This window comes from Artibeus jamaicensis, unplaced genomic scaffold (genome assembly GCF_021234435.1).
Source record: "Artibeus jamaicensis isolate MK-2021 breed Jamaican fruit bat unplaced genomic scaffold, CSHL_Jam_final contig_867, whole genome shotgun sequence".
NCBI lineage: Eukaryota > Metazoa > Chordata > Mammalia > Chiroptera > Phyllostomidae > Artibeus > Artibeus jamaicensis.
Genome location: NW_026521995.1, coordinates 10,015,393 through 10,037,269, shown reverse-complemented (window position 1 = coordinate 10,037,269; position 21,877 = coordinate 10,015,393). Strand labels below are relative to the sequence as shown.

The following is a 21,877-nucleotide window of genomic DNA, read 5'->3' as shown; positions in this document are numbered from 1 at the left end:
TCAGATTTGCAGATATCCCAGTGATATAAGGTGAGGGTTGGAACATGGGAGGGGATTCTTGGGAGGGGAGTGGAGTGGGAAATGGCATTCGGGTAGCCAGAAATTTTCTTGACAAATGGCAGTCTCAATAGTCTAAACTCAGTGGGCTATGCAGGTAAAACTTCAGGAAAATGATGCCTTATGTCAGGTAGTGTTTGAATTTAAGATAACCAGATTAAAACCATCCAACAACAGAAGCAGGTGTAAATTTTTTTTTTAAGCAACTCATACTCAGATTCTATTTCATGGGACTCGTGCTGGCTTTCATGTGACATTGGGAATTTGGTAAATCATTGGCTTTTCTGTGATGTTCTGTGCACTTGGACTATTTACCTTGATGTGAGGTGTCTAATTCTTAGACACCAGCTGAACAAGCTTCCTTAAGAACGATAAATGTTACTCCTGGCAGGCAGCATGAAGCAAACTTTCACTCCCCTTGGAGTGGGTGAGCAAATATTTGTTGAACAGAGGCCTTAATTTGCTGGGTCTTTCTCCCGCCAACCTTCACCCTCTGTGCAGAAACTGGAGGGTCAGGACATTGGCAGGCCCATGAGGAGGGTGGGTGGATGGGTGGAGGAAACCTATGTCAGAAAAAAAAAAGAGGATTATCTCTTTCTGCCTCCTTGGAACATAACTTAAAATGCCTGAGTGTCCACATGATTCGCTTGACAAGTTCATCAGAGTTATCTAATAACCAGTCGGAGTTGTCACAGATTCCAGGGCGGATGGTGTATTGTTCAGTAGCTATGAAATGGAACTGGACCTGGGTGGTACCACAAAGAGAATAAATAAGGACCCATTTTCAGTTAAAAAATAGCAAATATGAAAAGACCCTTGGAGTCTGATTTTTAAAATGCAATTTAAAAATAAATATGAGGAATACTGTCTGTAAAGAAAGCTCAGCAGTCTGTGGTTCTGCCAAGTTCTTGTCCTTGCTGGAGAGCCCTCGAGTTCGAGAGGACAGCAGACACCAACCGAGCTGTAGGAGCCCAGAAGTTTCTCTTAATGAGCTTGGTGGGACTCCACAGCAATTAATCTGGAGAGAGTTTAGAATAGTTTAGAAACAATTGTAGGATTGAAACAATTGTTCTGTTGTGGTTTTTATTTTGATAAGCAAGGGCTGTATCTCTGAAATCCTCCAGGCCTGTTGCTGAACCCATTCCTTCAGTCTGTTTGCTTTTTTTAACAGTTGTTTTTTTACCTTTTGAATGGCGAGGGTTATATCACTCATTAAAACTTTGCTATTGTGCTTTGTTTCAAGGGCCTGCTGACTTAAGGAACACTCCGTGCGGGACACTCACTGGCCAAGGCCCAGCAGCCCAGGGAAGGCTAGATCAGTTAGTCTCCAGTGCTTTAAACACTAAATGACATTTAAAAAATACAGGAACTGCCCCAATGCTAAAACCTCAATTATCTTAGTTTAAATTTGTGGTACCTTATTTAAAATTTGGATTCCTTTAAATATATGTTCCAAAAATTTTCTGTAGATTATATAGTTGGAAACAGCCTGGCCCATACTGGCAACTGATCAGACTGCTAAATATCCTTATATTTGCTGCTTATTGGTTTTCTCTCGATATTTCATGTATTAGGCTTATTTCTTCTCTATGTAAATGAAAGAATGTAGATACTATTATGAATAGATACCAAGATATACTTCACAGAGGAGAAGAAAGAGAGAGAGTGCCACTGTATGTATAGGAAGAAGAGTTGGAGAAGTAGAAACCAGTTATTGCTGGTTATCTTTTGGCACAGTGGGTTCATTGGGAACTTTTACTTTGCTTAAACAGAAAATTATGTAGCGTTTACTTCTAGAATAACTTTAAGTGACCTTTGTAATTAGAAAATAAGCAGCCCCAGCTGGGTAGCGCAATTGGTTTGAGTGTTGTCTGGCACACAGAAAGGTTGTGGGTTTGATCCCCGGCAGGGCACATACCTAGACTGCAGTTTTGATCCCCAGTTGTGGGCGTGTGTGGGAGGGAACTGATCGATGTTTCTCTCTCTCTCTCTCACTCAAATCAATAAACATATCCTCTGTGAGGATTAAAAAATAAGCAAAAAGTGTAAGAATTATATGAAATCACTTCAACTTTAACATTTCTGTAAAACCTTGGCTCTTTTATCCTAAAGATATTTGAAAACAAAACTAATGTGTTATAAGTGTAATAGACTATTTTAGGAATCTTGCTATGTGGTTTTTGACATATTTGATGATAGGGCAATTAAATTATAACCTATTATAAGTTTTGCAGTTATTTTTTTAAAAAGCCAAACATTTTAGAAAATTAAAAAAACCTTATCTAATTTCATTTCTTAATGACTACTAATTTTTCAGAAATGTTAGTGAGGTACTTGGGGGTCTCAAGAAAATGAATTGAAGTCCCCAAGGTATAATTGTGTGACGGAATCTGAAGGTGGAAAAGAAGACAGGAGTGAGTGTGTGTGTATTCACACAAGTTGTGGGGGGTGACAAAAAAGAGAAGTTAGAGGAGATAATATTTGTGAAAAAAATGAAGTGAACGTTATTTTCTAATAATATTCTTCCCTTTATTTTTGGATCAATGCCTTAACAGTGACCCAACCCAGCCAGACTGGGTTCAGGATCCCTTTTGATCTTAGACCCAAGTGTTTTTTTTCTCTCTCTCTGGTTTTTGGGGTTTTTTTTTGGTCACCTTACTGAAACAACTCAGTGGTGGCTGCCTTACTAAAATGATTACTTCACAGATTAAATATGCTTTGTATGTCTTAGGAGATTTTTAACAACGTGAGGGCCCTGGCAGAGCTGGCCATCACGCTGTGTGGTTAACGACACTGTGAGAACTTACTGTCCCAGGACTTAAACTGCAACTGTTGAGCCCTCTATTTACTAGGACTGAAAAGGGGAATGTCAATGCTGTTGCTCATAATAAAACACATAGTTCTACATTAAAAAAAGCAAAGCTATAGGAAGCCTTAAAAAATCCACATTATCATACGCAGCATGCTCCATTCTGGTTTGTTTTATGTCTGACTATTTACCTCTTGTTTAAAGAAAGCACTTTGTTATATATTAATCATAACATTAGACCAAAAAGTTGTCAGTTGAAGAAATATTTACAGTGAACTGCCAACAATTTGGGGGACTAATTACATCTTAAGTATGGAATGTTGATGAATAGAGCTAAGTTTTGGGTTCTGCAGAGGAGTAACAATGTCTAATCAAGAGCTTTAGAGTGCTGTTTGTAATCTTGTATTAGATTTTATCAGCGAAACATGTAATTTTAGGCTCACTGGAAACAGGTTAAGAATCTCTGTGGCAGCATGCACCGCACACTAGACTCTTAGGACTTCATGTGATTTGCCATTTATCCTTTCTTGTTTTACTCTCATTGAGTCTTCCCCATATGTGATACGTTTTCAGAGATAACGTTTTCTGAGCCCTACCTATGCAACTCCTTGTTTCCAATTTTTTTCTGTTGATGAAATAAGTTAAAATATATGAAAGTATCATCATTTGACCATTTTTACCTGCACAATGATGCTTCATAAGGTTCATTTCATGGCAAAGCCTCACACAATACGTTTCATAGCAGACCCTCATACAATGCTGTAAAATATAAATAAAGACGTTAAAAAAAACCCAGTCCAATTCCACTATTGGTGTTTTTAGTGGTTTTCTTTTTGCAGTTTGACCCCGTCTTGTGCATATGTGTATCAATGAAACTTGTGTTAGCTGGACCTAGGGCTTCGTATCCCGTCCTTATCATTTAACTTGGTACTGTGAGCACTTCCCCGTGCCATTACGTATCTTAAAATGTAATTTGACATGTGTGTATACACGCTATAATTCATCATATGTATGTATCAGAATTTTTAACTATCCCTTAGATAGAGATTTAGCCTATTGTTTAGTATCATAATTAACACTTGGATAAATACCCTTATATAAAACTTTGTGTATATCTCTGGTTCCTTCATTAGGACGGATCCTAAGTCGTAAGATTTGTCCATAGGGTTTCAGATTTTTAAAGATTTCATAACATATTAACTACTTTTAAGAAAGGAAATTCCCATTTACACACAGAAACCCCCCACATTCGTACACCTATTAGTAGGAGAACCCTCATAAGTCACCATGCCCTCACCAACAACAAGTATTGGTTTTTAAGAGATAATAATTTGATAAGTGAATAATGGCATTTTGGTTTAATTTGCATATCTTTGATTACAGGTGAAGGTGAACAGTTGTTTTGTGTTTTTAATGATGTATTTTCCTCTTTATTAATTTTCATTTTATGTTCTAGGCAAATTTTTAAAAGAGAAGTTCTGGTGAATTTAATGAACTTGTTCATATTTTGTTCAATTCACTGTCTTGGGGATTCTTATAACTGTAAATGTGAGAATGAAAATATTCTAATTTTTGTAAATGGAAAGGGAGGAGAAAATGGTGCTGTTTGTGAGCTTCAACCTCTAATGCTGAGGACGCCTGTAACTGAAATAACAGACCGTGGCATCCCCCATGGGGGACGTTGCTGGGCCCCAGGTGTCTTTTTGTTCTCCAGCACGGAGCCCCGTGCCTGGCACTTCCAGTGTGAAGCAAGTGTCTTGTTTAAGTTGGAATAAGTGTGTAACTCCTGTGCTCTGGAACTTGCTGGATGGTGTAGTTCCTGGCCCCCCTCCCGCTTGCCCGCACCCAGTCCCTCAATACTCCTCTTCTCTTCTCTCAATGTGGCCATTTAGCTCTTCTCTCTTAGTTGGCCTCTGTATGGGACCTAATGAGGCCAAGGTCAGAGATTCTGTCTTCATATGACCTATTTAGCTTTGTTCTGTGTCATGACCACAAGTTATATTCATTTCACTGTGTCCAGCTGACATAGAAGTACGTGTTGTTCATCACGAAGGAGAACGGGTTAGAGGGGACAGGTTTCTAGAGCTAGAAGACCCTGAAGAACCTCTCATTCAACCTTCTGATTTCAGTTTTTCAGGGGAAGATGGAAGCCCAAACTGGTTCTCCCTTTGCTTGTGTGCAGTGTCTCAGGATTAATTCAACACAACAGATATGTGTTAAGAAACATGGAGAAATAGAAATTTCTTTCTAGAGTCAGGGTAGAGAGCTGCATTCTGTGCTTAAGTGGGGATAGATTGTTAACAGCATTTTCCTAACTTTATCATCCCTTCCATGTAAACATAAACAATGCAGCTAATATTTAAAGAATTTAGAGCTCTAGCTCAAGAAGACTACCTTAAGTGCTCTCATTCAGGTCTTTGGAAGGGACAGATAATGTGATGAAAATCCATTTGAAAGTGATTTTTGGGAAAAGAAAAATTTGTCAGAATTGGTTGGTTAAGTCAAAGTCAAATTACTTGTCATCTTTTTCAACTAATAATTGTTTCTGACTTCTGTATTTCTCTTAATAAGAAGACCATTACCTTAGTCATCAAGACTCAAATTCATTGTACTTCTTCCCTTGAAAAATACTCTTCTTATTTATTTTTTTCCTTGTCCTCTGCACTAGCAGCCCTGCACGTGACCGTAGTAGCGTCTGTAACTAACTACTTGTTCTCACATATGTCCACGGTCTGGAAACTTCAGTCCACTGTCCTGCTAGGTTCTTTGTGCAGTAGCCTTATTCTTGCTCAAACCCTTACTGGTTTTCCATTGTTTGCTCAAAATAAGTCCAAAATCTATTAATGATGCAGGTAATAGTGGCTATTTCTATATAGATAATTTTTTTCCTTTAGAATTCTTTGTTTCCTGAAAGTTATTCCTTCTCCATTTAGCATAGATGTAGTTTGTCTGCTTTTCAGTTTTACATAACAGGTTTCATAATAGCTCCGTGTCACTAATGAGGAGCCTGAAACCTCAAAGGATGTGACAGTTCTGCTGAAGGTCCCGAAGCAATTACATGGCGTACTTGTGAATGAACCATAGTACTGTGTGTTCAGAAATTCATACTAGTATTGCCGTGAAGACATTGCCATCAAGCGAGACATCAGCTGTGTGCATGTGTGTGTTGTTTGCTGTGTATAAGAAATGAAGCATCTGGAGGGGCCTTCCTAATCCCAGAGAATAAAGGAGAATTTATTTTCTTTTTAGATATACAGTTTTGCACCTTAATGTCACCACGACTGCTATCTTTTCTTGTGTATGCATTTTCTTTTGGTAAATTAGGAAACTTTTGTTACTATATAGATAGGTGAGGTTAAAATAGTAGCATGGGTTTTGAAGCTATCTGGCCTCAGTTTGACCTTGTATCTGCACTTATAAGCTTTGTAACCTTGGACTCAGTCCACCTCATCTTTCCTGTCTGTGAAATGGAGACATTCATAGGTACACCAGAAGTGTGCTGGAGTATAAGATGAAATGAAGTGTTCCAGGCACCTAGCAGAGTATCTGGCACATTGCAGATGCTCAGTGGATGGTTGGTGTTACTACCTTTCATGGGCGCTGCTATTTTGAGCTTGTGGAGCACTCTCTTTCTTCTGCTTTGTATATAGGGAGTTAATTGGGGAGAGGGCGACTAAATAACCATGAACTGGAAGATATTCTTGATGAATTTGTTAGGCATCTGCTGGGCAGTATTTTGAGCATTTTGCCACCTATGACAAGCATCCTTAGGGGGGCAAAAGTAATAGCACATTAAACCTACTGGTGTCATGAATCAATCTGAAAACCCACCTCAGGCAAACCTGGCTGTTCAGCACTGTTATTCCTCCACCTTGTCCCCTTCCAACCACCTGGATTAGAGACTGTGTGCAATGAGCATTTCTCTTTGGGTGTCATCTCATGAATTCAGTTGAATTTAGGTTCGTCTGATGGAGGTGAACAAGAGGATCGTGGACTGGGCCCTGTCTTCCTGCCCAGCTCAGTGTCGCTTGTTTGCCTCTTTCACTGTTTCTTCAGTTATGTTGTGAATTTCCAAGCTTGTGAGTAGTGTTTTAATAACACAGAAAGGAAAACAAAAGTTTGCATTTATCTTATCCTTGCATGTGTTGTACACTGCACAAAATCTTTCTTCCATGAAAAGACAATTTATATCAAAACCATTTTTCTTCTTTCTATATAGAGTTGACTCTTGAAACAATGTGGGGGTTGCTTATTCTCCCAATGTGGAGAGACAATAGGTTACTCCCCTGTTTAGTTGAAAATCCAGGTATAACTTTTGGCTCCCCAAAGACTTTATTGATAACCTGCTGCTGACTGGAAGCTTCACTGATAATATAAAAAGTCGGTTAAGACATAGTTGGTATGTTATATGTATTATATACTGCATTCTTACAATATAGTAATCTAGAGAAAAGAAAGTATTATTAAGAAAGTCATAAAAAGGAGAAAATATTTTTACAGTATTTATTGGAAAAAATCCGCATTTTAAGGGGACTGCAGTTCAAACCCATGTTGTTCGAGGGTCAACTGCATGGACCTACAAAGTTTGTTTTAAACAAATGGTTTGTTTTGCTCAACCTAAGCTGTACAACCAGGGGAGACATTCTCTGAGTGGGTGGGGCCTAGCTCTGATTTTTTCTAGTTAAATTGAGCAACACTCCCAAATCCATTAGAAATTACTATCCTAAAGCTCCTAAAGCCCCACGGCGTCCCATACTTCTCCTTGGAATAAGCGGCAGACCCATCTGTTTTACCCATGAGAAAACTGAGGCCTGGAAGTTACGTAACTTAATAAAGGTCGCTTACAAAGTGAAAGCCAGGCTGGAAACCTAGGCCGCTCCGACACCAGAGCGTGCACCTGCTCATGCTGTGCTCTGCCGCCCTCTCTGCGCTTGTGTGGGACAGCGGTTCTCAGCGGGCGTGGAGCAAGAGCTCTCTGCAGCACCGGACGGTTAGTCGGGGGCACTGGCCCCTCTTCCCTTAGGTTGTCAAAGAAATGGCAGCAGCCAACACAGCAATAGCTGTCGGTGTAAATGAATCAAAACTGTATCTTTTTTTAGTCATCAGCAAAAAATATAAATTTTTGGTGTACCACAGAGTTTTAGTAATGAATTCATGTGTGCCATGAGATGAAAAAGGTTGAAAATTGCTGGTGTAGGAGAAAGTCTGCCATCACCTTCCACCAACTTGAGAACAAACAGCTGGACACTCGCTGCCCACAGAGCTAGGTCCATTAGTGCCAGTGTCCCTCCGACTCGGGTGTCAGTTTTTCTGGTGGTGCTGGAGTTTTGAAACTGCTTTATAAGTTTTGTCTTTGAAATGGTGGACTTTAGGAATGGAGGGGCCAGACAATAGCAGGAAAACATGAGGAACAAAAGTGAAATCAACAGAAACAAAAAGCTGCATCTTGGCTTTCTCAAGAGAGGACAGTACAGGTGGCAGCACCGCACACCCACGGCTCCCCGCAACCTTGCCCCCCCAGCCCCGCAGTGACTCCATGTTCCCAGACCTCCGGTGCCCGGGGGTCACAGGAGATTCATTTCTGCTTCATTGTCAGCTCATAAAAATAGGAAAGTACTTAGTAGTTAGGCTTTTTCTTGGTAAAAACACTTCTGATAGGATAGATCAATGAACTTATTAGATCAAGGAATTTCTCATAGATTGATAGGGTCTTTGAACTTCCTGGAAGTTCAGAGGTCATCCAGTCCAGCACCCTGACCAGTGCGGGGATGATTTCTGTAATAGTGCTTTTCAGACTGTAGGTTGTGACTGATTTGGCTCCAGACCAACATTTTAAAAACTGAAATAACAAATTGGGATGACTGTAATTGAACAACAATAAGAAAAAGAAAAAAATCTTCTTCTGAAAGTGGGAAAAAAGTGAAATAGAATAGAAAATATACGACACACACCAGGATGTAAATATTATTCCTTTATGGTTGTGGCTGATGTGCACGCACACACCTTCAGTCACCTCAGCCTCCGCTGCAGAACCTTCCGGCGAGGAGCTCCCCATTCTCAGAGGCAGTGCTGCCCCCCTGCTGGTTCTCAGGTTAAATGTTTTTCCTGCATTAGTGTATTTAGATATTCATAGCATGGAAATGATGGTTACAGTGTGCTCATTGTCTCGTGTCGTTGCGCCCTGGCCCAGCCAAGGCTAGAAGTTCCTTCCTTACCTGAGACTTTGTCTAGGCACTTGCACCGCCCAGCCACTCTTCCCAGGTGTCCCACAATGAGTATTTGGTACCAGGTAACGAACAAAAGTAGTGAAGGGAAAAGTGTCTTACATGAACTGGCTGGAAAACCATCCTTACAGGGTGATCTTGCTGTGCACATCTACCCTGAGTGGAGGGTTTCTTCAACCTAGAAGCAACCATCCAGAAGACCTCCAGACCCCTTGAGACTGGGTGAAGGTCTTTTCTGCATCATCCTGTCCTTATCTCCGTCACAGTGCTATGACCATGTGGCGAGGTAGCTAGCCCCTATCACGGATACACACATATGCCATGTGTTGATTGTCTGTTTTCCAACTGTCTCCACAGCAAGGCTGAGATTCTCAGGGGCGAAGAATGCATCTTATTCATTATTATAGTTCTAGTGCTTGGTGCATTACACACACTCAGGAATTGTGTGTTAATGTTTCAAACTATGTAGAATAACTTTTACTGTTCTAAGTGACTTGGATGAAAATTGAAGTCTTCATTCACAAAAGACAAGGGGTGTAGGTACTATAAAGCAGTCATAACTTTGGAAATCAAGAGTTACATCCCAAATGATACCAAAGAAGTTAGGATATCGTCCAAACTACATGATGAAAATTAATAACTAATGTAAAATATTTACACAGGGCAAGTAACTCTTTAGAGACAAACAGAAGCATTGTAATATAATAAATTTATACTCTTATATTTGTATGACTTCCACTGTTACATATCCTTTAAATTTTTTTTATTGATTGTGCTATTACAGTTGTTCCAATTTTTCCCTCTCTGCTCTCTCCCACGCAGCACACCCCACTCCCCCGGGCAGTCCCCACACCACTGTTCATGTCCAGTGGTCCTGCATATATGTTTTTGGCTACTCTATTTCCTATACTGTAAGTTAACATCCCTGTGGCTATTCTGCAACTACCTACTGGGACTTCTTAGTCCCCTCATCTCTTCACCCATCCCCCACACCCTTCTATCTGGCAACCATCAAAACACCCTCTGTATCCATGATTCTGTTTCTGTTCTTCTCGTTTGCTTAGTTTGTTTTTTAGATCCGATGCTTGACAGATACATAGTTTTGCCATTTTATTGTTCATAGTTTTGATCTTTTCCTTAAATAAGTTCCTTTAACATTTCGTGTAATCAGGGTTTGGTAGTGATGAACTCCTTTACATTTTCCTTGTCTGGGCAGTTTTTTAGCTGCCCTTTGATTTTAAATGATAGCTCTCTGGGTAGAGCAACCTTGGCTGTTGGTCCCTGCTTATCATGACCTTGAGTATTTCTTACCAGTCCCTTGTAGCCTGGAAAGTTTCTTTTTGAGAAATCAGCTGACGGTCCTATGGGAATTCCCCTGTAGGTAACTAACTTCTTTTCTCTTGCTGCTTATGAGTCTTTCTTTATCTTTAAGCTTTGGCATTTTAATTATAATATGTCTCAGAGTGGCCTCTTTGCATCCATCTTGTTTGGGAATCTCTGTGCTTCCTGGACTATGTGCATGTCTATTTCCTTCACCAAATTAGGGAATTTTTCTTTCATTAATTTTTAAAATAGATTTCCAGTTTCTTGCTGTTTCTGTCCTCCTTCTGGCACCCCTGTAATGTGAATGTTGGACCTACTAAGTTGTCCCAGAGGCTGCTTACACTATCCTCATTTTTGGGGGGAGGATTCTTTTTTTCTTGTTCTGATTGGTTGTTTTTTGCTTCCTTATATTCCATATCACTGACTTGATTCTCAGCTTCATCTCTTCTATGGTTGTTTCCCTGTAAGTTGTTCTTTATTTTAATTCGTGTACCCTTCATTTCTGACTGAATCTTTTTTATGCTGTTGAGGTCCTCACTAAGTTCCTTGAGCATTCTTTTAACCAGTGTTTTGAACTCTGCATCTGAGAGATTGCTTATCTCCATTTTGTTTAGGATTTTCTTTTCTGGCTCTTTGATCTATTTTTTCACTTGGGCCGTGTTCCTTTGTCTTATTTTGGCAGCTGCCCTGTGTTTGTTTCTGTGTATTAGGTAGAGCTGCTATGACTCTCTGTCTTGGTAGTATGGTCTAATGTAGTAGGTGCCCTGTAGGGTCCAGTAGCACAGCCTCCCCTATCACCCAGGCTGGGTACTTGAGGTGCATCCTTCTTGTGGACTGAGTGCATCCTCCTCTTGTAGTTGAGCCCTGATCGCTGTTGGCAGATCAGTGGGAGAGATTTATCTAGGCCAGTCAGCTGCAAGGACTGGCTGTGACCACTGACCACCAACTTCCACTCTCTGTGGAGAATAAGGTGTTCAGGGACAGGGTGGTTGTGTTCCTACATGGTCTATAGCTGTACAGCACATAGCAGCACAGGCTCTGGGGTTTGGGTGGTATAGGCCAAGGTCAACTCCCACGTAACGGGGCCACCCAGCTTGAGCTATACAGCAATCTGAGATGGCTGCTACTTGTGCTGGGCTTGGAAATTCCCAGATAAAGCCAAGCTGTGAAGCTAGGCTGGCTGCTGCTAGTGCTGGGCCTGGGACCACTTAGCAAGAGTTACAGGGGCTGGGGACTCACTGAGGCTGACAGTTGCTTATTTGAGGGATTTACGAAGTTATAAAGCTTGAACTGAGACCAGCCATTCATATGGAAAAGTCACTGTTAACAGCTTGGTTGGGCCCATAAATTGGATGAGACTGAGTCTCAGAGGATCTCCAGGGTGGGGCAAACAGTGTTAGCCAGATTGATAGAGTCTCAGACATGGCACCCACTTGCCAGCCCTGTGGCTTTGTGGGGGGAGGGTTCAGAAAAGGGGCAGTGGCTTCTGCCTGCCTTTCTGTCTGGGTGGAAGCTGTCCTCTAGCTCTTGTCTTGATGCCAGACACTTCATTTCCTCCCTGTACACCACTGGTACTTTTCAATCTTCTACCCTCGTGCTGGAGTTCAGAGGGAGTGAGTCTGATAGAGTACATGTTTGGGTTCTTTAAGAGGAACTGCTTGGAATTCTAGAAGTTTCTTCCACTGACGCAATCCCCACTGATTTTTGCAGCCAGAAGTAATGGAGACTTATTTTCCTGGCCCTGGAACCCTGGCCTTGGGGCCTCGTGTTGGGCTGGGACTCGTCACTCCCAGGATACCCCTCTTGAATTTTTATCCACCACATGTGGAAGTGGGACCAACCTGTTCCACGTCATCACTGCCCTACCAGTCTGGATGGAAGTAGATTCTTTAATTATACAGTTGTCAGACTTTCATTCAGTTTAATGAAATGGTTCTGAATGATGATGGTTGTTCTATAGTTTAGTTGTAATTTTGATATGGTTGTGCATGGAGGTGAACCATGTTTACCTACGCCTCCATCTTGACTGCAAGCCCTGCATCTTCTTATTTGGCTCCCAAAGCAGTCTGGTGAGACAGGAGATAGTGGCACTGCCTTTTGTGGATCAGAAGACTGAGGTTTGTTGTGGTTAATGGCTTGCTGCAAGGATTGCGGCTGGAGCTGTGTATCAGCACGAGCGCTGGGATTCAAACTGTCGCACCCAATGCCATGTTATTGGAGCTGCACACGTCTGCCAAGTTGTGAAACCGGTTACAATAACTGGCATCGATCATTTCAGTGTATGTCTGTCTTTCCAGCAACCCCTTGAGGCAGTAGGTGGGTGATCAGATTAAATGCTGTTGATGTTGAGTGCTGGTGTCTCAGGATCGGAAAGAAACTTCAGAAGGGCCAGGCTTCTCCTCAGCCCCTCTGTGTCCCCTACTGGTGACTGCTGTAGTGGGCATGTCATTGAGGTGGCCTATTCTAAGTAGATTTGGGTGCTGAAGAAAGTAAACTGACTACGACAGGGACTAGAAAAGCTGTGGGACTCTAGCAGTCTGTGGAAGGGAGAGGTGATATTTAGCATGGGGGTGGAGATGAGCTAGAAGTCCAGGCTAAGGTTTGAATCTTTTTTGAAAGATGTTTATGGCTTGGCCTGGGTTGTCTTGCCACTTGAGGGTTTGCTAAATATAATTATCATGCAGACATAGCCATAACGGACCAATTTACCCAACCCCAGAAGGGAAATAAGCCACTGACATGTCTTGTGAGGGTCATTGCTTACCAGTCCAACAGTGGACATGGCACAACCAGCTCCGTGCTGGACACCGGTCTGTCCCTCAGTGTGTGGGATGGTGAGCTGGAGTGCAGTGCATTTTGCTTCTAAAAACCTGATGTAGCAAGAGTGAGAAACTGAGCGACACAAGTCCTAAACTCTGACTTCAGCTGTGGAGGTGAGTGGGTGCGTGACATGAGTCAGTGAGTCCGGGGACCCTAGTCTAGGCTGCCAGGGTTCCGTTATGTTGTTTCTTTACTGCCAGAATGATTGTACCCAAATCTAGTTTAAGTGTCCGTTTCCCGTCTCATACATGTGTACACTGGCAGTTTATCTCGTGAACTGCTAACCATTCTTCAGAACCTAGCTCAAACGTCTCTTTCATCTGTGAATGCACTCAGTTTATTTTGAGAGCATACTATGTGCCAGATTCTGAGGGTGTAGCATCAAACACAGGCCCTGCCTCGCTAGCCTTGCCTCCCTGTCCCCAGCCCCGTGTCTGTAATGGATCTTCTTTCCTCTGTGGTCTGTAGCCCAGTGACTGTTCAACTGAGCCCAAGAACAAATACTTGCCTCTTTGGTCCTTCCACTTCCATCTGAGTGAACTCCCTAGAAGTCACACAGCAGATGAAATTCTGTACAGAGATTTCTCTACTAGTGCAGCAGCGGCCAGAGCTTGTCAACCTCACATAATATGTAGGAATCAAAGGGAAAATTAGAGCCTTCCAGAGTCTCATATTCTTCATGCCGATAACTGAGCCTTTGCTGCTGCTGTTATCTAGTTTGTGATGAGGAGGAAAGGCATGCGCAGAGTATTGTGCGTCTTGGTAGAAACTCCCACCGACAGGAAGCACATGTGTCCCCTTTCACCTGCACGTGGGCAGCAGGCATTTCCTGGCCATTGTTCGTGGGGCTGCGCAGCACTGTTTCCGTGCACCAGTGGAGCGGGGCTGGAGCCGGCCAGCGCTCCCTGGCCTGGTGTCGGTGTGCCTCCTGCCCGGGCCTGCTTCACAGCCTCTGAGGAGCCAGGTCCGGCCGACCAAACTGCTTCCACCCTGTTAACAATGATTAACAATGAGAAGGTGTAGGAAAGAGGATTCTCTTGTATAAACGTAAATGTGGCGGCCCCACCTGCTTTCATATACGTGCCCTCAAGTAGGTTCCTGTCCTTTTTTTTTGGGGGGGGGGGGGACTGTGGCCTGAAAATGGTTTACGCGGGGAAGTAGCTGCAGTGAATTTATGTACCATGACAGGATTTGAATGTGGACACTTTTGGCCCAGAGATGCAGAATGTTTCCTCAGTATTTATTGGGGAGAAATTTGACTCTTAAAAGTTTCACATGGGAAAGAGAAGTTCAGGATTCTGCAGTGGGTTGGGTGTGAGTGCTTGGTCAGTGTGTTGTGCGTTTTCTCATGATGAGCCTAAAAACCGAGGGTCCGCTTTCGGGGGCTGGTTGACCTCCTGCTGTAGCTGCCCTTGCTCAGCGCACCATGCTGACGTGTGTCCTGGCTCTGTGTTGATTACAGACCTCATTCTGCCTTTTTAGAGTGAAAGGTGTGCCTGCGAGATGAAAGCAGGGAAGTGTAAGAAGATTAAACCGGATGCTAGTAGTTTCTCTTTTTAGAAATACTAAGTAGTAATTGCAGCTTCTGAGCCTGCATTTATTTTGGTCCTCTATCCTTATCCCTCTTGTTTTCAGATGACTGGGGCAAGGGATGGTAGACACTGTTAATCATTTCGCTGCTCATATACCATCCCGGACTCTTCGACAAGAGGCAGCCACCTGAGGGTGGCCCGATAACCGCCACGCCTGGCAGCGCTGCTGCGTCCACGCTGCGTCCACGCTGCGCCCGGAGGAGGGGAGAGGCATTCCAGGCAGCGGCCCCGAGTCCGCGCTCAGCGCAGGCACTACGCTGCGTTCCCACCGGGGGCCGGTTTGGACGCAGTTGCGGGGGGAGTTGGTGGGTCCTCATGAGCACTCTGTTGTCCCCACAGTGCGTGTCCTGTCACAGCGACCACCCCGGCAGCTGAGCTTGGATGAGACCAGTGCATTATGTACAGTGTAGAAGACCTCCTGATCTCTCATGGATACAAGCTGTCAAGAGATGTTCAGGCACCACACGAGGCTCAGTATGAGGAGCGCCAGCCAGCGAGGACCAGAGCGAGAGGGGGTCATGGCCTGGTGAATGGGTGTGAGGATGGCCCTGCCGCCTTCCCACACGGTCAGGCGTACCCCGGGACGGGACCGGGGACTGATTCCGACAAGGGCCGCCATGCACTGAGAGCCCGCGGAGAGCCCCCGAGCACCTCTGTGGCCAGAATGTCTGAGGAGGGGTAAGTGAGCACCCATCATTTTCTTCTGACTTGGGGGTTCGGCAGTGGGTGCGTAATAAAATCCTCCACTCCTTATACTTGGCTGGGATGTGGGAGGGGGTTGAGGGACAAGAATGCCACTGTCCATTAAGGTACTGGGATGCTCCAGGAGCGTCGAACACAGGGCCGGGCCCCAGCAGGCCGTCAATAAACAGTGATGAGGGAACGGATTCTGTCCTGCTAAGTAAGCACTGCATTTTGGTACTTGGCTTTTCTGTTCCCTTGTAATCTCTTGATACTGCCTCAGCTTAAAACCATTGTAAAAACTCTGTAAAATCTCGTTTATGTCAGGCAAACCTTCCTAGTACACTAGGCTTTCTTATTAATATGTTTGAATATGTGGTACATCACTGAGGTGAGAGAGGTTTGTATTCTCCTTTCTTCTTGTGTATTCATATAGTGCCACTGGCTCCCAACCCATGTGTTCCTTGCATGCGCGCCGGGCCCAGTGTGGGTCCCCATCTGAACGCAGCTGCGCTGGCGAGTGTTTGCTTGCAATAACAGAAGAGGCTGGTTCCGGGGGGAACAGAGCCAGCATGGGAGAGGAGCCCCGCAGTCTCATCCAAGCAGCTTTGACCTAGAGGAAACCTTTGTCATCACTTCATAAAACTGTTTGTCTTTAATGCTGTGTTGGGACCAGGCTCAGACCAGGGAAGGAGGGCTCTGCCTGTATTGAGCATGTCAAGAAATTGTATGTAACTGGCAAGAAATAGACCTGTCTTTCAGCGCAACAACAGGCACACAGAAAGGGGCGTGGGTTGAGTCTAAAGGGAATGGAATAGCCTTTAATGGTTACAAGTCACCTTTTTACAGAAAGGATTTTTTTTGTTCATTGACAGCTTTCAGGCAAAAAGCAGGAGGGATTTTCTCTCATAATTCAGAGTATCTAATACCTGGGTTATTGAGGAAAAAAACAAAGGTGCTTGCCCTTCTTCATGCCCATTGTAGTGAAAGGAGGCTTGTGTGGACAGGTCAGACCATCTCTCTGCTGGGGGAAGAGTTTCACTGATGGAGCCAGTTTCACAGGGGGACCCAGAATGGAAAAGAACTTCAAGCTACTTTTATATAACCCTGTTATTCACAAATTACACCTGCATCCTCTGCTCTGTTAGGCGTAAGTTTGTTCAGAGCCACGTTCCCCAAAAAACACACCTGCCATGGACTTTGGAAGAGGGTGCTCGTGAATGAGTTGGCTCAGAATTAGGACAGTTTAGTTATTATACACAGACTTGTGCTTGATTTTCTCTTGCCTTCCATTGCTCCTCGTTTTGTGCTGAGCGTATATGTACTTTCCACCTTGGATTGTAGGGTTCTGAGAGCTTGTCACAGTGCCAGGCGTGCAGGGAGTGTGTTGTGTGCTCACGGTGCAGTTCCCTCTTCCCGCCGTCCTGACAGCGTCGGGAAGCAGAAGGCTCAGTTTCTCAGCAGGTGCTGACGGTGGCGTGGGACCCATGAGAAGGCACCGAGCAGGCTGTATGGGGTCCCCTCCATTGGGAAGGTCTGGGTCAGAGATGAGAGGTGGGTCCCCGAGTGGGAGGTGATAGAATCCCCTTTAGAATTCCACACAGGCAGTGTGACTCCCAACCTCGTCCACAGCTGGCTCAGGAATCGCCAGCCCCTATGCGGTAACAGGTGCCGGAGAGACGTGGGGCCCACCAGCCTGGCCTCTAGGTGGGTGGGCATCAGCCTGTCTCCAGAAGCCTTTCCTTCTGTCATGAGTAAAGTGCCCAGATGAGTGGCTTTGTGTAGCTCTGGGATGTCTTTATAGAGATGATAGAGACCTTGACAGATCTGGCCTCTTCCCTGTTTCTGTGGTTGGCTGTTTAAACTCGGGAGGTGTATACTAGCTTTTGGACTGAAGGTTGCTGGTAGGGTTGAAAAAGAAAATGCATAGCACACGCTTGTAGAAATCCATGCCAGTGCCCGAAGCCTCCGAGACTAGCTGAGTTGGGTGGTAATGAAATGAAAAAAAAATTTTTTTTAGTAGCAAATAGAGAACTGAAAACAGGAAGTGAACAGAAAGGTGGGCAGGGGGAGGATTATTTTTTCTCATCAGAAAAAAAATGTGTTTTTGGAGAAAGCAAATAGGTGCTAATAGTTAACAGCTTAAAAATTTAAAACAAGAAAAAGGAAAAATTAAACCAACAATACTTTGGCTTTTGTAAATTCCAAATCTGGATAACAAACAGTGCTGTGGCAGGTGCCAGCCAGCAGGCCCTGGATGAGTGCTCTGATGGCCCTGCAGCCGGGCCCGGCTTACGGTGACCCTGCCTGGCTGGCCCCTGGGTCTGTGGGGAAGACAGGGCCCAGGATGGTCCTGTGCAACTCCAAGCCATCAGGGTGACTAGGACACATCACAAAAGCCCCTATTCCTGCAGTTTCTCTGTGGGTCAAGGTCCACCCTAGAGTGCGCCCCCACACCACAGACCTGTCCCCAGTGCTCCACTGACGCCCAGGCATTTGGAGGGCCGCTGGGCTGAGCAGAGGCAAACTGTTTTATTCTGGCAGGACAGTGGTGATGTAGGCATGCTGGCAATGTCATTACTTCATAGCCAAAGAGCGTGAAGCCCAGAGAGTGTTGGTGACTTGGCAAGGGCCCTGGAGTCAGTGGGGGGGAGCCCAGCGTGGGCCACAGGCCCTGAGCTGCCAGGCCAGCAGGGGCTGGCCTTGTGCAACAACACAGGCTCTGGCCAAACCCTCTGCATGGGAGGCCTGGCCCAGTTTGGAAAGGGCGCTGAAGCCTCTGAGCGCCTCTCATAGTTGTTCAGTGCTGGACCGCACTTCCGGGACCCGGTCCTGGTCCTCTGCCCCCCAGTGGCTCACCTGGATGTGTAAGTGCCGTGAGAGCCCAGCTGCATCCCTTTCCTGTCGGGGGGCTGCGTGAGGAATGCATTCTGTCACACCTGCATCAGATACATGTGTATCATGCTGCTTCTCTGTGACATTGCTCAGGGCTATGTAAACGGAGGTGGTGCTGTCCACAAGCCTGGGTGCAGTGGGAGTGATCAGGATTATTTTTTCTTCTCTGATAATTAACATCAACTTAGAAGAGAGTTCATGAAAGGGCTGGTCATATGCAATAAAACTTTAAAAAAATGGAATACACATATGGGTCCCGACCAGATTTCCAACCATTCAGGATATGTGTTTCTTAACTTGCTGAAGAGGAGGCTGTGCTTTGAGCTTCCGCTGTCACTAGATCAAGTGCTACTGAGCACCCAAGGTGGGACGAGAAGGACAGTTCCGAGGTGAGGAGTGGTGAAGGACTGACCGAACTTACCGAAAAGCTCCTATGCTCCAGCACTGGACCCAGGACCAAGCGTCTGTTCTCATCTCACGCAGCTGTTATCCAAACTGATGACTGGAGAGGAATTGTTTTCCGTGGCTGCGTTCAGTGTGTTGCACTGGCTGTCTCAGGCTGGTAACTTCACAAGCATTCCAAGCACAAATGGTGGACTCTGACCCGCGTTGCGTGACCCTGCTCAGGGGCCTTCCTGGGCCCCGTTGCCTGTGTTGTCAGCCCCCAGCTCTGTCATGGGTCCTCCGGTCCTTCTCTGAGCCACACTTGCCTTTCCTATGTCCTCTCCCCTTCCCAGGGTGCCAGCCACATGGGGCACCATGTGCTCCCCACTCCCTAAGCCCTGCCTGGGATCACCCAGAACCCCCTCTGCCCCTTCTCCGCAGGAAACCCACCTTACCAGTTTGACCTTTTCAGTTATCTCCAGTTGGAGTTACTCGCTCCCTGGAATTCTCCCAACACGTTTTCCTAGTCCCCGGACCGTCAGCTTTGAGAGGGTTGACACCAGTTCTCATTCTCCTCTGATTTTGCTAATCCCTATTGGAGAATTTTGCATTTGTTAAACACTCAAGCATCTTTCAGAAATCAATACATTGATTGGCTCATACCTAGTTCCTGTATGGTAAGGCAGTTGGGTAAGTGCTGAGTGTTTCAGAATGTTCACTGTTATGAGCTGGAGGTGGAGAGGGTTTTGCCAGTGAGAGGACCTGTGTGAGGCTAGTTTGGGGAGGTTCCGTTGTGAAAGGAGGAGTGTTGGCTTTCTGTTCTGGATGGTTCGGGTGGCAGTGCTGATGGTCTCATTCGGATCCACTAACTGATGGCTTCATTTGAAGCAGGGAGGTAGGGGAGAGGAACTAACAGAGACTCAGAAAAACTCCCAGCGGGCCAGCCAGTCCTGGTGGTACAGCGCCCCTCCTCCGTGGAGTCTGCGGGTGCAGGAAGCCGAGCCACCCGAGGGAACGGGGCGGTTGCTGTGAGACTAGCAGGGAGTCTCACGGGCCATCCGCGGGGAGGAAATGCAGGCTCACGGGCCTCACTCTGCGTGGGGATGAGGAAGCTGGGAGCCAAGAGCGGCCCCCACCTGCGGTCTCTCTGGGTTGGAGGTTGTTCCCCGGGCGCTCCCCGGGTCTCTGCCCCACATTTTCTGCATCTCCCTGTCTCTGCACCTTCCTTTACTTCTGCTTCCTCCTCTGCTGACCAGCCTCTGCCCTTCACGGGTAGTTACTTTTCCCAGGAACTTTGCCTTATGGCTGGTGACTTTTGTTCCCTTCCTGCCTCTGTGTCATGGTTTAACTACAGAGCCCCTGATGACCACTGCCCATTTCTCTTAGTCAGCTTTCTGAGGGAAAGACTCGACAGTTTGGGGCCCCCAGTGGGTGCTATGGCCACGGTGGGGGCAGGGGCAGGGCTGGACAGGGGGAGGGAAGGACTGAACAGTAATGTCTGAGCATTATGTGCTGTGGGTAAAGGGGCTCTGGACGAGGGCGATCTCCAAGCTGTGTCTGGGTACTGACCTGTGCTCTTCACAGACCATTCATTTAGGAACTATCAGCATTTCCCCTTTGAGTCATGGACTCCACCGAGCTCATCTAGACCCTAAGTGGTCTGTGAACAGGCCGTGGTACTGAGACTGGCTGAAGGCTTTGCATGGCAGGCCCGCATGGGCTAGCTGCAGAAAAGCCTCACCGGCCTGTCAGATGTCACTATAGCAATCTCAGGTGCATAGTGGGAAACAGGACTGTCTGTAAAACAGCGCACAGTCAGCCAGCATTCCATAGAGCAAATCATTCAATGCTACATTTTTATTATGTTCTAATTTTTGCCATGTAATCAACTACAGACACTTATTGAATACATCTCACATTTGGCACCTCTGTCCTCTCTCTGGCAATACAAAAAGGATGCTCCCGAAAGCTTCTATTTACATCTCTGTTCAAGATTATAATGAGAAGTATTATTTTAGTTCAGCACTAAGTTTAACTATTTGTGCACATACTATTTTGTTCCAAGTCTGGCTTGCCAGCACGCGCACACACACACACACACACACACACACACACAGATTAAGGGGAGAAATGAGACAGGAGAAAAGCTAGCTGTTTTCTGTACACGGAGGAAATGGCTACTTAAAATGCAAGTAGCTGTAACTGAAAGATACTTAGCTACCATCCAACTATGTAAAACACTGTCACCAGGCAACTCATGGTTTTCTTCACGTGTTTCCTTTGAAATATTATAATCAGAGGAAACTGTAAAATAAAGTAACACAGCAGAGGTTTGAATGTAAAAGTCACACCATAATAGGTTGTCTCTGCTTAGCCCCAGGAATTCTAGTAAAAAGTTTTGTTAGTTAACCATGAGAATGACTTGTAATTATCTCTTGTCATCAGTGGGAGTTGTAACTAATTAGAGACTTAGCAATCGCGGAGAGTCTCTGATGTGGCAGCAGTCCGGGGCCTCGTCTTGGGAGGTTTATATTCGATCAGTAAACATCCATTCTAGATAGTGCTACTGGATAGGGTAAACAGTTAATTTTCAGAGGCTTTTTAAGCTTCTCTCAAATCATATCCTGCTTATAATGGTTTTCCAAAAAAGGAATACTTCAAGTTTAACATCTGTTTCTATGCAGCTCGTTCTCTTTAGAAAACCATAGTTCCACAAACATTACTTGTCTTTTAGCTTCTTGCTTCATTTCCTAAGTGTTAGGTGTCGTTTTTCTGACCTTTTCACAGAGTAAAGTCTGAATTGTTTGAGCTGTTACGCTCATGAACACACGTGAGGATTCAGACCTCCTATTTTTCCCATGGTCTTTTTGTAAACTCTTTTTCTGAGATGCTTGGCTCTTGCTCAAGTGCCTGGAGCCCAGTTCTCTCTCCTGCGCACACTCCCCTGTCATTTTGCTCTCACCAGTTTTTCCCTGACAAGAAGCAGGTCGGAGCCTTCAAACGTGAGTTTCTGGATGAGCAGTGATGAGGAAGTGGTCCTCGAACGGGAAGACTTCAGCAGCTCAGCCGGGAACTTCATTTGTGCAGGTGGC

At 45.1% G+C, this 21,877-nt stretch overlaps 1 protein-coding gene across 2 annotated transcripts in view; it reads left to right on the top strand.

Moving 5' to 3' along the window:
• Positions 1 to 21,877, top strand: part of JCAD (junctional cadherin 5 associated) — a 44,173-nt gene that overhangs the window by 1,443 nt on the left and 20,853 nt on the right. Inside the window, exons 2-3 of one of the 2 annotated variants that reach the window (XM_053654735.1) lie at positions 5 to 30; positions 15,165 to 15,503. In XM_053654735.1, the coding sequence (XP_053510710.1) occupies positions 15,223 to 15,503 (281 nt within the window). In that variant the 5' untranslated portion in view covers positions 5 to 30; positions 15,165 to 15,222. The remainder of the gene's footprint in view (positions 1 to 4; positions 31 to 15,164; positions 15,504 to 21,877) is intronic. The other variant, XM_037165490.2, reaches the window with a different exon arrangement.